This window comes from Epinephelus lanceolatus, chromosome 10 (genome assembly GCF_041903045.1).
Source record: "Epinephelus lanceolatus isolate andai-2023 chromosome 10, ASM4190304v1, whole genome shotgun sequence".
NCBI lineage: Eukaryota > Metazoa > Chordata > Actinopteri > Perciformes > Serranidae > Epinephelus > Epinephelus lanceolatus.
Window position 1 is genome coordinate 44,927,240 of NC_135743.1, and position 17,895 is coordinate 44,945,134.

Genomic DNA, 17,895 nt, shown 5'->3' on the forward strand with positions numbered 1-17,895 from the left:
ACTGCTCACCATCAATGGCATTTAGCACTTTGGAGAAGTTTTCTCCTCACAGTTGAATCTTGGTTCACTCTATACCAGACAAATGACAGACAACATGTATAGTGTCATGTGGGTGAGCAGTTTGCTAATGCCAGCATTGTGAACAGAGGGCCCCATGGTGGTAGTAGGGTTATGGTATGGGCTGGTATAAGCTACAGAGTACAGATGCATTTTATTGATGGCAGTTTAAATGTACAAAGATACTGTGACAAAATCCTGACAGCTACTGTCATGCCATTTGCTGCCATGACCTCATGTTGCTGAATGATAAAGCACAGCCCCATGTTGCAAGGATCTGTACACAACTCCTGGAAGCTGAAAACATCCCAGTGGCCTGCGGACTCACCAGACATGTCACCCACTGAGTATGCTTGGGATGCTCTCGACTGGCATATACAGCAATTCCTGCTGATATTTAGCAACTTTACACAGCCACTAAAGAGAAGTTGGCAACATTGCACAGGCCACAATTAACAACCTGATCACCTCTGTGTGTCAGGTAGATGGATTATCTTGGAAAAGGAGAGGGGCTCACTAACATGGATTTTAACAAATTTGCAGTCAAGAACTGAGAGAAGTAAGTCTTTTGTGTTCACACAAAAAGTCTTAGATCTTTAACTTAAATCCGTAAAAACTGGGAGCAGAAATACGTGTTATTAGTCAGTTGTTTGAGTGTATGTTAATGTCCTACCACTATGTTGATAGTTGGTCAGAGGCTGCCAATGATGCGTGGTCCTCCAATAGCACCTCCTCTGCCACGGCCTCCTCCACCACCTCCCATGATGCTCCCACCGTCCCTGCAGGGCCAGGCACCTCAGGGTCCTTCTCCGCCCATCCAGCACATGGCTGCAGCACCTCAGGTCAGAGCTGAAAGAAGCAAACAGTGTTGGCACAACGTCCACCAGGAGTGGTGAGCTGCCATACCTGGGTGATTTTTCACCATGCTAACCTGTGTGCGCACTATAGCTTTATGTCTTATGTGTATTGTCAATAGTTATTGTTCCTACAAACACAAGTGATAGTAGGGTAAACTTAATTTCTGTCGTGTAAACACCACCATCACTAATTATATCCCACATTAGGTGTCTTGTAAGCTACCTTGTATTGTAATTTCTTGTGTCTCTTTGTGTCTGTTGGTGCATCTCAGGTCAGTGATATGGTTCCAATGGTGTCAGCCCCGCCCACAAGACAGGGAGCCCCGCCTCCCATCAAACCGACGCCATCAATCATTCAGGCAGCACCAACTGTGTACTCGGCTCCTCCTGCCCCTGTTGGACATAAAAGAATTGATGTCAGAGCTCAAAGACAAGCCAGAATGGTATTTTGATTGAACTCTCACAAAATAATGTCTAGGTGCTCTGCTATGAGTATGAGGACATCTCATTGTGTTCTTGTCTGTCTCTTCATGCGATTTCACAATCTGCTTGTGTTGCCTCGGTGTGTGTGTTTGACTACTAGTGACAGCAATACTCCATGCACAGAGGGGGGTCCTTTTGTGTTATTGTGTGTTTTTAAAAGTGATGTACCTATAGGAAAAACTACACTTTTATGCTAACGCTGGTATGTATTATTAAAGTAGGGATGGGGCAGGTGTGTATTACTGAAAGTGAAACAGTTTATGAAGGCCTGCTGCTGTTGTTGCTCACTCATGGGCCAGTCTGAGTGTGTCTGATCTTGATCTTTCAGGAGGAACTAGCAGCACGGGTTGCAGAGCAGCAGGCAGCAGTGATGGCAGCAGGTCTATTGAACAAGAAGGAGAGTGAAGACAGCATCACCGTTATTGGACCCAGCATGCCTGAGCCTGAGTCCACCCACGCTGAGGTACATTTAATAGCAGCTGTCTGCCTCCTATTGTCAAATCTGAATTTCAGGTGATTTCCTTTATACTGTGGTAAGGACTTAAAGGGCCAGTGTGTAATATTTGGCATGGTTTATTGTCAATCTGAATCTGAATCTGAATATTCTCCCCATTAATATGTTTATACAAGTGTATAATCGCTATAAAATAAAATTTGTTTGGTTTTTATAGCCTTATAATTATGCTTATATATATATATGTATATATATATATATATATATATATATATATATATATATATATATATATATATATATATATGTGTGTATATATATATATATATATATGTATATGTATGTATATATATAGCAAGGGCCTTGCTTTAGAGAGGTCGCCATCTTGCGCCGCCATGTATGTACGGCAGGAGGAGGAGGAAACAGCAGAGAGTGTTAGTAGTTCGTCGATAGAGAGTAGTGAAAGGCTTTTTTTTAGTTATAAAGTTTGCGAATGGACCACACTTACCACACAACAGGAGAGAATGAACCCAAACCGTCATCTGCGAGGAAAAGACGACGCAACTTCACTCCTTGTGATGCACTCTCTGTGGCGCTTTTCCTCCTGATGATATATCTCCCCAACGATGGTAGCAGTAGCACCGAATCCCATTCTGTGTATTCAGCCTCTCTTCTCGCCCGCTCAGCATCAAACACATGGAGTTCCTCATCTGTATGCTCCGGCTCAAAAAGGTATGGCTCTGGGTCTGTGTCCGCTACAAGAAACTCTTCAAAATCGTGTTCAAAGTCGTCCATTGCAGCTACTATAGTCCAGAGATATTGCTAGGCTAAATAAACAGCTGAGCTCTGTTTACTGGCTACGCTGTCAGTCAATGTGTGGGCTGGAGATTGGTGGAGCAGAGAGGGGAGGGGGTCCCCACTTGGTATGGTAAATGAGTATGTGTGTATGAAGTGTGTCTGTTATGCTAGAAGAGTCAGAGTTTGGGACGGAGTCTTTTACCCCCTGGAGTGTTACCAGAGTTTTTGGAGTGCTCAAATAAACTGGCCTTTTTCCCGAATGCTCCTTTGGTCTCCTGCTCGTGAGGGATTCATTACAATATCGTAACATGGTTTTAGGGCTGCACAGTATATGCGGTAGACGGTAGAAATGATATAAATTTGGCCCACGGTAGAGATTTGCGCTCTACCGTCCTATCATCGATGACGTCATCGCACGTGCCTCAGTGTGAAAATGGCTGCGTCACAGAGACAGCAGAGCAAGAGGAGCTGGTTTACGTCCGTGATTTGGCGTAGCACGTGCAACATGTGTTGCTGGAGAACTTGTGAGTGAGTGAGTGAGTTAATGTCTTATGAACAGCCCCGGACTTCTCAGACTCTTTTAGCGACTTACCGCTCAGAGGGAACTCATTCAGCGTCTCCTCTGGCAGCAGCACAGCGTCTCTCCCTCTCCTCTCTCGCCGTGCGCACACGGGAGTTGGTTTTCGGCAAGAGAGCTTGTCATAAACCTTTGGTAATGTAAACCTATGTGACACTAGGGGCTCCACAAAAAATTCCATATGTGAATGTGTGATAGTTGTGGTATCATAGCAGCCTGTCACAGGTTACAGCGTGATGATTAGAGGAAAAATGGCAGAGCATAAAGGTCCAGGTGGAAAAAACACAACTCAGTCATTTAGGATTTTGCTAAAAGAAGGAAATTACCTTTTGATATAGATCCTAGGGGACATTTTGCACCATAGAGTACTGGGTTTTAATTTTGAGTTTTGAGATCTGCATTCTGCACAATAAATGCTCTAAAAAATACATTATATCTTTGCTTTTGTTGTTGATGGGTTTTTTTAAATCAGTTTAGCTTTGCTAAGGGACTACAAAACCTATTCAGAAACACTTCTATTATAACTTTTACACTTAAATTTATACTGCGATATATACCATTACCGTGAAGGGATTCGATTTATACCGTGATATAAATTTTAGGTCATACCGCCCAGCCCTACATGGTTTAGATTTCTAAATAAATATTTACTTCGTCGCTAGATAGACCTACTCCTGAAAAACTCGTGCGTAAGGCTTTTTGTCCCTACGAGGCCACCGTCATTTACCCGACGGGAGGGGTGAGTGAGTGAGCCCTGCAATCTAGAATTTGACCACTGATGTCACTGTTTTCAACCCATTTTACACACTGGCCCTTTAACAAAGGCTGCAAAGTGCTTTATATAGCCCAAAGTATGTGGACATTACAGCCACCTGTGAAGTTGAAGGACCCTGCTAATTAAACCATTGGCAGCTGAAATTCATTATTTTATTGTACTTATGAATAAGCTAGAAATCTGAATTCAGTTCTATAAAAATCCATTTATTTAAAGAGGTAACAGATAGGATTCAAGTTTTTTTAGCTTGGCGCCACCTAACGCCAGCGGTGTTGCTCGCACTGTCGCAACGACCAAATTGACGATGGGGATCAGAGATAATCAATAAAATGTAGGCTGTAAAGCCACCAGTATACCTCTATGTATATGTAGAATGAGAAGGTGTGTGGACACTATACTAAATAAATGAGTAAAGAGACCAAGCAACAATTATCAGATTTATCTGAAGAAAAAACAAATAATAATGCAAATAATTATACCAGAATGCACAGTACCAGTACAAACAACGCACAGTAAATTATACCAATATGTACAGTATCAGTACAAACAACAGTAGACACATAAGGGTTAATGTATAGTGAGCCGGTGACTGTTGAAAAATAACTCCCGACAGGGGAACCCCGACACGCAGCGGAGTTATTTTTCAACAGTCACCGGCTCACTATACATTATCCCGCTTAGAACATGGCTTACTACTAAAACATTCAAATGTTACAACTGGCATCAATATTATTAAATTGCTGGCAGAGTGTATTGACAGAGGAGAGACGTTCACGAGACAAACGGGAGCGGTCGGAGATGCTGGGTGCCCAGTAGCTGCGAAGGCTGCCCTCACATTTATGGCCAGTGACCGGCGTAACTTAGCTGGGCGATGTCCGTCGATCACTGCCTCTGTGAGAAGATAACAGAAGGAAGGGAGGGGGGTATCACTGTCCTAGGGCTGCTGTAAATGGTAACTGGACCTGCATTTGTATAGCGCCTTTCTAGTCATCTAGTGACCACTCAAAGCGCTTTTTACACTACGAGTCACTTTCACCCATTCACACACACATTCATACACTGGTGGCCGGGGCTACCATACAAGGTGCCACCTGCTACTCAGTTTTAACACACTCACACACCAATGGAACAGCCATCGGGAACAATTTGGGGTTCAGTATCTTGCTCAGGGATACTTCGACATGCAGCCTGGAGGAGCCCGGGATCGAACTGCTGCTCTTTCGATTGGTGGACGACCTGCTCTACCTCTGAGCCACAGAGCCCCTGTAGAATGGCAACGAGGATGTCAGCCGACCAACACTCGCTACCCGGTCCCTGGTTGCGGCAATTTGCGATGCTAGCCAACTAGCAGCCAGTACAGTACAGTCCTCTCTCGTCTAGCTAACATTTAGCCGTGTTACTTACTGATCCATTAGAAAGAAAGCTAGCTGGACATCGGTTTTGAAGCCTCTTTGGTCACGGAGCTCCCTCCATCTCTTGAACGCCTGAATTAAGTTTACTCTTGTTTTTCCTCTTCTTTTATCACTCTCCTTTTTGCTCTTCTTTGCCTCCTCAGACAGAGGAGCTTCGTTAGGCCATTTTTCACGTGTTTCCAAACTTTGTCCGTCTGCCATTGTGCTCGTGACTCAACTATCTCATGCCCAACTCCTCATAAGGACCAGGGACCTCATTTATAAAGTTTGCTTACGCACAAAACGGGGCTTGAAAGTGGCGTACGCTACTTACCACGCAAAGGTTGTGATTGATAAAAATAAACTTGGCGGGAGAATGTGCGCACCTGTAAGCAAACTCTGAGTCATGCGTGCGCACATTTTGGAAGACACTGGGAAGCAGCGACGCAGACAGCAAGGTGGAGAAGTGGAGTCAGATTTTTATTGATGTCTCACACAAATTTAATGTCACGCTATATCCACTTTAGATCCACGTTATCATTGAAATTAAATCCAGCAGCCTTATTTTGCGCTTGGAGTGAGTGATAATTGTTTCATAAAAACGCTGTAAAAAGGTATTTCCTTATTTTACATGGAATTTATTGAACTGAAATCCCTGTTGGTATAATGTGTGGGTTCATTGTCACAAGCTTTACTGTCGTAGATAGATGAATGGACAAAAGATAGAAATGTTTCTGCACAATCAATAGGAAATCTGTTAACCAAACAAATAGCCACCAATAGTAATCAGTTGTTGAGTCAGCAAATTTCAACCATACACACCAGTTAGAGTGAGACAGGGTGTGCCTTGGGATGGTTACAATAAAAGAACACTCTAAAATGTGCAATTTGATCACACAACACAATGACAGATGTCCCAAGTTTTGAGGGACACAAATTTAATGTCACGCTATATCCACCTTAGATCCACGTTATCATTGAAATTAAATCCAGCAGCCTTATTTTGCACTTGGAGTGAGTGATAATTGTTTCATAAAAACGCTGTAAAATCCAACTCAAATCCTGAATTGAAATTCTTTCTATTGTATTTAATCCGCACTGCCTCTAACGACTCATTGTCCACTCTGTGAGCGCAGGAGGGGGAGAGGATGACGCGACTGCAATGAATATATTTATTTATTTAGCTAAATATTTCCAGTGCATTTATCATGTCTCGAAATACAGCCATTAAGTACAACCGTTACACTCATTTTATCAGCGCTACTTAGACATGTGCTGTTCATGACAAAACCGGCATCAAGAAACGTGTTCGCCTATTACACTTTCATCTTTGAATTGTATTTCAAATTACACGTTGTATTTTGGGACCGGGATACCACTGGTTCATGCTGTAATTCAGGCCGGGAGTCTGATCAGACTAATTGCCATAAACATATAAATACTGCAGTAACCCTCGTGCGTAATTGCGCAAGATGGCACTGGCACATACTCCTTTTTGCCTCCACCTTTAATAAATGTGATTCTTTATGTCGCACATCAATGTCAAACATCCTCAAATTTAAAAGCAACACATTAACTACATGTTGGTAAAGGAGTAGAAATATTTGGTCTACCTTTAGATCAGACCACTTTTTTTTTTGTTCTGTCACTGTCGTGCAGTCCCACAGACACAGCTGACAGCATTAGCAGCGTTGATGTGTTGCCACTTTTTTTTCGCTTTATTAGTGATCCCGCTGCTGTGGCCACCAAATAAAATCTTTCTTCAGTCCTCCACCTCCCATTAAAGGGTCTCTAGCTCAGTCTCGGAGAAATTCCGTTTTTTGGTTCGTTTCTCACCCGTCACCTTGACTCACACAACACTCGCATGCCGGCTTATTTATATGCAGATCGCATTCATGAGGTGATTTGCATGACCATTTATGGTTGAACTAGGGCGTGTAGAGGGCAGAATATGAGGCGGATCTGGGTGTGCACAACTCCAGGAGGTCTGTGATTTATAAAGAGAACATTGCGTGCAAGTGTGCGTGCGCACGGTTTTATAAATCAGATTATTTTTTGGCGCACACCATTTTCAGCTTTTGGGTGCACGTCACCTTTAAGTATGAATCCTAAGCACTCTTTTATAAATGAGGCCCCAGCTCCAGTCCCTGATTGGTTGACCGACCAGTTTTGCAATACAAGACGCGTTTCCTGCTGTAAAGCAGATTTTTTTCCGCAAAATTTCGCCCCTGATGGCAGAAGCTTATTACAAAGATTGCAGAGCCACTAAGTAACCTATGTAAATGCTGATAGTCTGATTTTACTGTGGCCACTACCCTGTGCAATGAAAAAAAAGAAAAAAGCGATCCGCACACCAAAAGAACTCCTGTATGCAATTTTTTATTTTGCGTGACGTTTCGAGCGTGATGCTCTTCCTCAGACTGCTAATCATTTACAATGAAGTCGCCATCTTAAATACCCATAATGCAAGGATTACACCACGTGGTACATCTCCAATAGGAGGACAATTTTGCCATATAAAATAAAATATATATATATATATATATATATATATATATATACTGTGTAAACAAATATATACTATGTAAAAAAGTATATATCATGTAAAACAATATGTTGAGGATTTTATATGCATATAGAGCTGCAACACCCCACCGCTTAAGGTTCAGGAGATACAGAATACGGGTCAGGTTGTTGCAGCCCTACATGAACACGATCAAATACAAAAAACATGTATTTTGTGTGTGTGTGTGTATATACAGTACAGGCCAAAAGTTTGGACACACCTTCTCATTCAATGCGTTTTCTTTATTTTCATGACTATTTACATTGTAGATTCTCACTGAAGGCATCAAAACTATGAATGAACACATGTGGAGTTATGTACTTAACAAAAAAAGGTGAAATAACTGAAAACATGTTTTATATTCTAGTTTCTTCAAAATAGCCACCCTTTGCTCTGATTACTGCTTTGCACACTCTTGGCATTCTCTCGATGAGCTTCAAGAGGTAGTCACCTGAAATGGTTTTCCAACAGTCTTGAAGGAGTTCCCAGAGGTGTTTAGCACTTGTTGGCCCCTTTGCCTTCACTCTGCGGTCCAGCTCACCCCAAACCATCTCGATTGGGTTCAGGTCCGGTGACTGTGGAGGCCAGGTCATCTGCCGCAGCACTCCATCACTCTCCTTCATGGTCAAATAGCCCTTACACAGCCTGGAGGTGTGTTTGGGGTCATTGTCCTGTTGAAAAATAAATGATCGTCCAACTAAACGCAAACCGGATGGGATGGCATGTCGCTGCAGGATGCTGTGGTAGCCATGCTGGTTCAGTGTGCCTTCAATTTTGAATAAATCCCCAACAGTGTCACCAGCAAAACACCCCCACACCATCACACCTCCTCCTCCATGCTTCACAGTGGGAACCAGGCATGTGGAATCCATCCGTTCACCTTTTCTGCGTCTCACAAAGACACGGCGGTTGGAACCAGAGATCTCAAATTTGGACTCATCAGACCAAAGCACAGATTTCCACTGGTCTAATGTCCATTCCTTGTGTTTCTTGGCCCAAACAAATCTCTTCTGCTTGTTGCCTCTCCTTAGCAGTGGTTTCCTAGCAGCTATTTGACCATGAAGGCTTGATTGGCGCAGTCTCCTCTTAACAGTTGTTCTAGAGATGGGTCTGCTGCTAGAACTCTGTGTGGCATTCATCTGGTCTCTGATCTGAGCTGCTGTTAACTTGCGATTTCTGAGGCTGGTGACTCGGATGAACTTATCCTCAGAAGCAGAGGTGACTCTTGGTCTTCCTTTCCTGGGTCGGTCCTCATGTGTGCCAGTTTCGTTGTAGCGCTTGATGGTTTTTGCGACTCCACTTGGGGACACATTTAAAGTTTTTGCAATTTTCCGGACTGACTGACTGACCTTCATTTCTTAAAGTAATGATGGCCACTGGTTATTCTTTAGTTAGCTGATTGGTTCTTGCCATAATATGAATTTTAACAGTTGTCCAATAGGGCTGTCGGCTGTGTATTAACCTGACTTCTGCACAACACAACTGATGGTCCCAACCCCATTGATAAAGCAAGAAATTCCACTAATTAACCCTGATAAGGCACACCTGTGAAGTGGAAACCATTTCAGGTGACTACCTCTTGAAGCTCATGGAGAGAATGCCAAGAGTGTGCAAAGCAGTAATCAGAGCAAAGGGTGGCTATTTTGAAGAAACTAGAATATAAAACATGTTTTCAGTTATTTCACCTTTTTTTGTTAAGTACATAACTCCACATGTGTTCATTCATAGTTTTGATGCCTTCAGTGAGAATCTACAATGTAAATAGTCATGAAAATAAAGAAAACGCATTAAATGAGGTGTGTCCAAACTTTTGGCCTGTACTGTATATATATATATATATGTTTATGTCTGTATGTATATTTATTTATATATATATATATATATATATATATATATAGATGATGTGTGTATCCAAAATAGTTCACGTTTTGACAATAAGGAATTGATGTCACCCCCTCTCCGTGGACATTTCAATGATTCAGTACCGTTATATCTAAGGGTAGAAATGCTATGTTTAGCCTCAGAGAAATGTACAGCCACCGGGCTGGAAGTTACCTTGTTCCTGATGGTACTGCGGTGTTCAGCTATTCTGGTTTTAAAAGCTCGGGTAGTCTTGCCAACATATGCCAGAACACAATGGACATTTTAACAAATATATCACATTAGCTGCACTACCCTGTGCAACCCACATTATTTTCATAATGATATATTTAGGAAAATATGCTATTTGTTGCCTCTTTAAGGTATTTCTTATTTTACATGGAATTTATTGAACTGAAATCCCTGTTGGTATAATGTGTGGGTTCATTGTCACAAGCTTTACTGTCGTAGATAGATGAATGGACAAAAGATAGAAATGTTTCTGCACAATCAATAGGAAATCTGTTAACCAAACAAATAGCCACCAATAGTAATCGTTGAGTCAGCAAATTTCAACCATACACACCAGTTAGAGTGAGACAGGGTGTGCCTTGGGATGGTTACAATAAAAGAACACTCTAAAATGTGCAATTTGATCACACAACACAATGACAGATGTCCCAAGTTTTGAGGGAGTGTGCTATTGGAATGCTGACTGCAGGAATGTCCACCAGAACTGTTGGCCCTGAACTGAATATTCATTTTACTACCATAAGACGTCTCTAATTTTGTTTCAGTCCACCCTAAAAACGGTAGAAATCTCAGGAAGAGCAACTGAGGAGGGATCCCTCTTCCAGGACGGACAGACGTGTAATAGATGTCGTACAGAACAGATCAACATAATAAATTAACAGTAATCCGTATGACACAATGATACAGAAAGAGAGACAGACAGAGAGAGATGCAGGACAGACGATAATGACAGTAGCCTACAACAACATTAATGAACGTAATATAATAATGATATAATTATAATTCCGGTTATTGTGGTACAATATGTTGAAAATATACAGTATGTTGAAAGTATAGTATAACAAAGCTTTCATACAGCTTTGCACACACATTACTGTTCGATGGATTACTCGCAAATGCAGGGTCGCACAGAAATGCCACGCACATCATATGAAACACATCATTGTGCTGTTATCCCATCATGCTGTAAATACAGATCAAATGTCTACAGAATTAAAACCTGACGAATTTCTTTGCAAGCCATTATACAGATCTTGTTATCAGTCACTTTATATAGTGAGGAATAATATTATTACGATATTTCTATTACCATAGATGTAAATATTGCATGTTTCTTTCAAATAAAACACATTTTTTGATTTGTGAATGAGTCAATGGAATTTCTTGCAATAATGAAAAAATACTGGCAATCAAATCCGCCTGGCACAAACCACATGTTTTGGACAACTGTGAAGTGACAGAATGTCCCAGCATCATGGTTCTTATATTGGCAGATTCCAGAGAGTCTCCCCTCTTCATATGTGGCAGAATATGTCTACTTCCAAGTTGCTGTGGTGAGATACATGTAAAAATGTAAGAATTTAGTAACAGATTTTTTTTTTCATTGATATAAAAATTAATACAAAATACAGGCACATAGAAGGACATGTAATGATGGCAAATCTGGATAGCCCTTCATTGTCTTGAAAAAAACAAGATATAGCATGTGTATGTAGCCTTTATAATGACTGTGATATGAGCTTAAAAGTAAAGGCAGTAAAAATACCCCAAAAAGGCCTAGGGCCCAAAGGGTTAATTTGACAGTACATCCAAAGGGACACACAACCGCACACAATTACACAGGTGTGCCTGAACTGGTCACAATAAAAGACTTTTGTTCAGTGTACATTCATCTCAAAAAATACTTTTCAAGGATACATTGATAAAGATTTTACATTGTGTGTGTGTGTGTCTGTGTGTGTCTGTGTGTGTGTGTTCGTTCATTCGTTCGTTCGTTCCAGCCTGTGGAAAGTGCTTCAGAGGACAAAAAGAAAGCAAAGGTGGAGAAAGTGAAGAAGTGTATCCGAACTGCAGCAGGGACTAGTTGGGAGGACGCCAGCCTGTTGGAGTGGGATCCAGGTACAAACTGCTGCAGGGACCGTAGGACTCTGGAAAAGTCTTTAGTTAAAACAGTCTTAGAAGCCATATAAAAAGATTATGTAACATGAACTATGATATGCTTCTAGAATATGAATCAATAATAATTGTATTAGAGAGAGAGAGAGAGACTCCTGAAGATTATTCTCCTTTTTGTTTTAAGATGAGATAAACTTATAATTTTTGTGTCAGCATTTGAAGAAGAAACACTTTTAGAGGAATTACCTCCCTAAGAAAGGGTTTATAAAAACAAGTAACAACTAAATACCAGATAAATTAATGTTAGCTTGGAGTCAAAGCTAACAGCTAGCAAACAAGATTCTATACCCTAGCAATATGGAGGGATTTTTGTGTCTTTTTGTTACAATCATATAAAACTGTTTTGAGAGCATATTTCTTGAACTGCAATCAAAAATCAAGTTTGTAAGTAAAAATGTGTTATTATTTTGCTTATGAATCAGTCCTCTTTGTTTGCAAGTTAAAAAGTTTTGCTTGCAAGTTCAACTGCACTTAATGGGCGCGGCCTACGCTGATGGATGAGAGAAAAGTTTCTATTAATAATAATAATAATAATAGATCGGTTTTTTATAGCGCTTTTCTAAATACTCAAAGATTTGGTGGGTTTGACGTGGCTCCAGAGCGGGTTACACCCACGATTCCTTCTCTCCCACTGGAAATGCTCGACAGTTGGCATTACTGCTACATAGAGGCTGACATTTTTTTGGGGAGTCTCACAGGTCACATGATTCCCGTGGGATTCCCACATGGGAATCAGTTTCACTATTTGTCACGTGACTGGGACAGGATGGGAAAAATGGTCAACAGGAGCAGGCAGGACTGGGAATCATAATTAGGCCTGTTTCAATATGCGATACATCGGTTAATTGCACGGTAAATTAAAAGAGATTAATTGCCATATTCATGCATGTTTGTTTTCCTTGTCTCTCTCCACCAAAGAGACTGGACGACAAGAGCGTTCACTGCCGTGCATCGTCTGGCAGCCAGGTGAGTTGGTTCATTAGAGTAATGAACGGAGGGAAAGCTCTTGTCATCGAGTGTCTTTGTCTCTGTGGGGGAGGCGGGGCTATGGGCTAAACATACACAGACTCAGGCCCAATTCCAATCCAGCCCCTAAAGACCCAAGCCCTGAACCCTCACTGACTTAACTGACGTCAGCTGTAAATGATTGAGTGTGAGAGTCTGAAAGGGCTCCGGATGCTACAAATAGGAATGGGACAGCACTTATTCCCCTCTCTACAAAATGTTGTTGACACTGGCGGCTCCGGGCGTGATCATTTATCGGTTATTGTCAGCATATATTCCACACACAAAGAATATATATCTATAGATATACAGTACAGGCCAAAAGTTTGGACACACCTTCTCATTCAATGCGTTTTCTTTATTTTCATGACTATTTACATTGTAGATTCTCACTGAAGGCATCAAAACTATGAATGAACACATGTGGAGTTATGTACTTAACAAAAAAAGGTGAAATAACTGAAAACATGTTTTATATTCTAGTTTCTTCAAAATAGCCACCCTTTGCTCTGATTACTGCTTTGCACACTCTTGGCATTCTCTCCATGAGCTTCAAGAGGTAGTCACCTGAAATGGTTTTCCAACAGTCTTGAAGGAGTTCCCAGAGGTGTTTAGCACTTGTTGGCCCCTTTGCCTTCACTCTGCGGTCCAGCTCACCCCAAACCATCTCGATTGGGTTCAGGTCCGGTGACTGTGGAGGCCAGGTCATCTGCCGCAGCACTCCATCACTCTCCTTCATGGTCAAATAGCCCTTACACAGCCTGGAGGTGTGTTTGGGGTCATTGTCCTGTTGAAAAATAAATGATCGTCCAACTAAACGCAAACCGGATGGGATGGCATGTCGCTGCAGGATGCTGTGGTAGCCATGCTGGTTCAGTGTGCCTTCAATTTTGAATAAATCCCCAACAGTGTCACCAGCAAAACACCCCCACACCATCACACCTCCTCCTCCATGCTTCACAGTGGGAACCAGGCATGTGGAATCCATCCGTTCACCTTTTCTGCATCTCACAAAGACACGGCGGTTGGAACCAAAGATCTCAAATTTGGACTCATCAGACCAAAGCACAGATTTCCACTGGTCTAATGTCCATTCCTTGTGTTTCTTGGCCCAAACAAATCTCTTCTGCTTGTTGCCTCTCCTTAGCAGTGGTTTCCTAGCAGCTATTTGACCATGAAGGCCTGATTGGCGCAGTCTCCTCTTAACAGTTGTTCTAGAGATGGGTCTGCTGCTAGAACTCTGTGTGGCATTCATCTGGTCTCTGATCTGAGCTGCTGTTAACTTGCGATTTCTGAGGCTGGTGACTCGGATGAACTTATCCTCAGAAGCAGAGGTGACTCTTGGTCTTCCTTTCCTGGGTCGGTCCTCATGTGTGCCAGTTTCGTTGTAGCGCTTGATGGTTTTTGCGACTCCACTTGGGGACACATTTAAAGTTTTTGCAATTTTCCGGACTGACTGACCTTCATTTCTTAAAGTAATGATGGCCACTCGTTTTTCTTAGTTAGTTAGTTAGTTAGTTAGCTGATTGGTTCTTGCCATAATATGAATTTTAACAGTTGTCCAATAGGGCTGTCGGCTGTGTATTAACCTGACTTCTGCACAACACAACTGATGGTCCCAACCCCATTGATAAAGCAAGAAATTCCACTAATTAACCCTGATAAGGCACACCTGTGAAGTGGAAACCATTTCAGGTGACTACCTCTTGAAGCTCATGGAGAGAATGCCAAGAGTGTGCAAAGCAGTAATCAGAGCAAAGGGTGGCTATTTTGAAGAAACTAGAATATAAAACATGTTTTCAGTTATTTCACCTTTTTTTGTTAAGTACATAACTCCACATGTGTTCATTCATAGTTTTGATGCCTTCAGTGAGAATCTACAATGTAAATAGTCATGAAAATAAAGAAAATGCATTGAATGAAAAGGTGTGTCCAAACTTTTGGCCTGTACTGTATATATATTTATAGATATACATATATAGGCTATTCTTTGTGTGTGGAATATAACCACTGGTATTCCTCTGACTTCATGTGTGTTTATGTACCATCTTAAATCCTTGTTAATGTAATGTTTCATTGTTTATCTGTGTGTTTTATTCGCTCTCCTTCCACGAGAGGAGAGCGTTACCGTTTGCATATCTGCTGACCATGTTTTTGTTTTTTTATAACACTTCCGGTGTTCTGAGGGCAACCCCTGTATTTGACGTCACAGCGCTATGAACTGTGGGTAATTTCCTTACCGTAAGTCCTAGGGCCGTAACGGTACATGTATTTGTGTCGAACCGTTCGGTATGCGACTTTCGGTTCGGCACGACCCTGTACCGAATTATTGGGTGCAGGGTATTATTTTATTTTATTTTGTTTTATTTTAATTCCGTTTTTGCGAGCCGAACCATTTAAAATATCTAGTTCCCCGACGGACATAATTGAGTGACGGACCGAGTCCCGTAAATCTCCGCTTTCACTTTGTGCAGTGCATTCTCGCATGTTGACAACATGGCAAGTGAGCCTGACGAACCTGAAGACCCACCCGCAAACAGTCCTCCGTTTGGGAACACTTTGGTTTCAGGGTAAAATACGAAGATGGAAATAAACAAGTGGACAAGACAAAAGCAGTGTGTCGACACTGCAGAACAGCGGTCGGGTATGTACTTGGAAACATATCTAACATGCTAACGCATCTAAAGCGACACCACCCGAGTTTGAACGTTAACTGGCACGACTAGAAAAAGCAATCTGGTGCAAACTACGGTATCGTCGTCGTTTGAAAAGAAAGAGCGTTCCCCTGACCATCGCGCTAAAGAAATAATCAACGCCATTGGAGTTGAGTAAAATTGTTTAAGCTGCACTTTAGATATAAGCATGTTTTGTTTACTGCACTCTAACAAAGTGGGAAAGCTAAGTAAGTTCCTAGTAAAACTGAATCTGAGCAGGCTTTAAAGCTGACCAGCTGCACTATACTTTTTATTTTAATTGAGTAAAACTGTTAAAGCAGAAATATATATTTATATTTTTCATTCAAAAATGTGTTAAAAAAACAGCAGGATTTTATTTATCACTTTTATATTTCTATTTTCATTCAAACAATGTGAAAAAGCAGGATTTTATATATATATATTTGTTTCATTCAAAAATTGTGTTAAAAGAGTTAACTGCTGTGGTGGTATGTTTTAATAAGGTTACCAATAAGTAAAAGATATTTAATAGTTGTCTATTTTTTTCATTACTGTACCGATAAAAAACAAACTGTGACTTGTGTACCGAGGTACGTACCGAACCGAGATTTTTGTGTACCGTTACACCCCTAGTAAGTCCGCATCGATGCGGACCTACGGTAAAGGGGCATAAAGGGCTCACTCACTGACTCACTGACTTGATGATTTGACAGTGGGACAGCCCTCACACACTCATGCACTTAACATGAACGCGCCTCTATGTCAGTGAGTCTGTAAAGGATCGGATTGGAATTGGGCCTCAGTGTGATCTTCATGAGGGGGAGACGAGGCGGAGAAAAAAAATAACAGTTGAGTGTAAGAGAAAGACAGGGAACTTGTTCCTAAACCAAATGCCACGGCCCCTGTGTGGGAGTATTTTGGATTTAAACCAGATGACATAGGGGAGCCCAGTAATTTGGACGAGCCGGTATGCCGGGTTTGTTCTAAAACCATCTCAACAAAATGAGCGAATACGACCAACTTAACTGCACACCTGAGAGTGAGAGACTGAGAGTCTATTTTTTTGTATGTATTTATTTATTTCGATATTTTACGTGTTATTTCGGATATTTAAATTGTCTTTTTTGCATTCCTAAATATTCTTGTTAAATAAATGTTTATTTCTCTTTAAAAGGGTGTACTTGCATCAATATGCCTTTATTATCATTATATAAGTTTAAAAAATGGTCTAAACAGCAAAATTACAACAATAATAAAAATGGTCTTAAAAGCACAATATTACGCAATATTATTGCTTATCGCAGTAATTTCTGACGCAATTAATCACCCAGCAAAATTTGTTATCGTGACAGGCCTAATCATAAGAACAATAGTCAAGTTTTTATAAAGTAGTTGAAACTAGCTCCACTTCCAGCAGCTAAAACAGTAACATGCTGCTCTAACGCTGATGGTTCAGTATTAATAATCTAATGATGTCATATGTAATATTATCAGTCAGAGGAACCAAACACTACTTTTACTGCAATACTTTAACTACATTTTTCTCTCTCAGAACTGGTTATTATGACGTGTTGTCTGACCGCATCAGAAATCAAATGTGTTTATCATTCTGAACAGCTTCAACGTGTAGTGAATGTAAAAATAATTAGGCAATAAACATCAAAACACAACATTAGATGTCATATTTGGGTTTATATTCAACTAAGGTAGGCATTGTGTGATCCATGTACTGTATTTTTTATTTTTTTCACTGTAACTGAAACACAACACGGGAGCGGGATAGGACAGGAGTCATTCTTGTGGGATTGGGACAGGACAGGATTTTTTTTTTTTCTTTTTTGTGGGATTGGGAAGGGATGGGATTATTTTTGTGGGAGTGGGATGGGACAGGACTAAAAATCCACTCCCGTGTCACCTTCTCCACCCCGGGGCATCGATGGTACTGACCATTACGCTGTTGAATAGTTCTGCCCTGGCTAAACAAAAGCAATCTACATGCACCAGTTCAAATAAAACATTCTTACTATTATTAGTTATGTATAAATATACCTGCTCATTGATTTTCGCCACAGCTCCCGCACTGAATTCCCCGTGAACTACAGAACTCCCATGTTGCTTTGCAAGCTGTCATTCCGATCGAGACTGGCCAATAGAGACGTGTCATTTTAGGCCCCGCCCACCAGATTCAA

The 17,895-nt window shown here is 41.2% G+C and overlaps 1 protein-coding gene across 4 annotated transcripts in view; it reads left to right on the plus strand.

Annotated features, from left to right (window-relative positions):
• Nucleotides 1-17,895, plus strand: part of rbm42 (RNA binding motif protein 42) — a 71,372-nt gene that overhangs the window by 27,179 nt on the left and 26,298 nt on the right. For 3 of the 4 annotated variants that reach the window (XM_078172037.1, XM_033638840.2, XM_033638839.2), the window contains exons 6-9: nt 745-899; nt 1,187-1,357; nt 1,726-1,860; nt 11,852-11,969. In XM_078172037.1, coding sequence (XP_078028163.1) covers nt 745-899; nt 1,187-1,357; nt 1,726-1,860; nt 11,852-11,969 — 579 coding nt within the window. Of the gene's footprint in view, nt 1-744; nt 900-1,186; nt 1,358-1,725; nt 1,861-11,851; nt 11,970-12,944; nt 12,993-17,895 lie in introns of all 4 variants that reach the window. The other variant, XM_078172036.1, reaches the window with a different exon arrangement.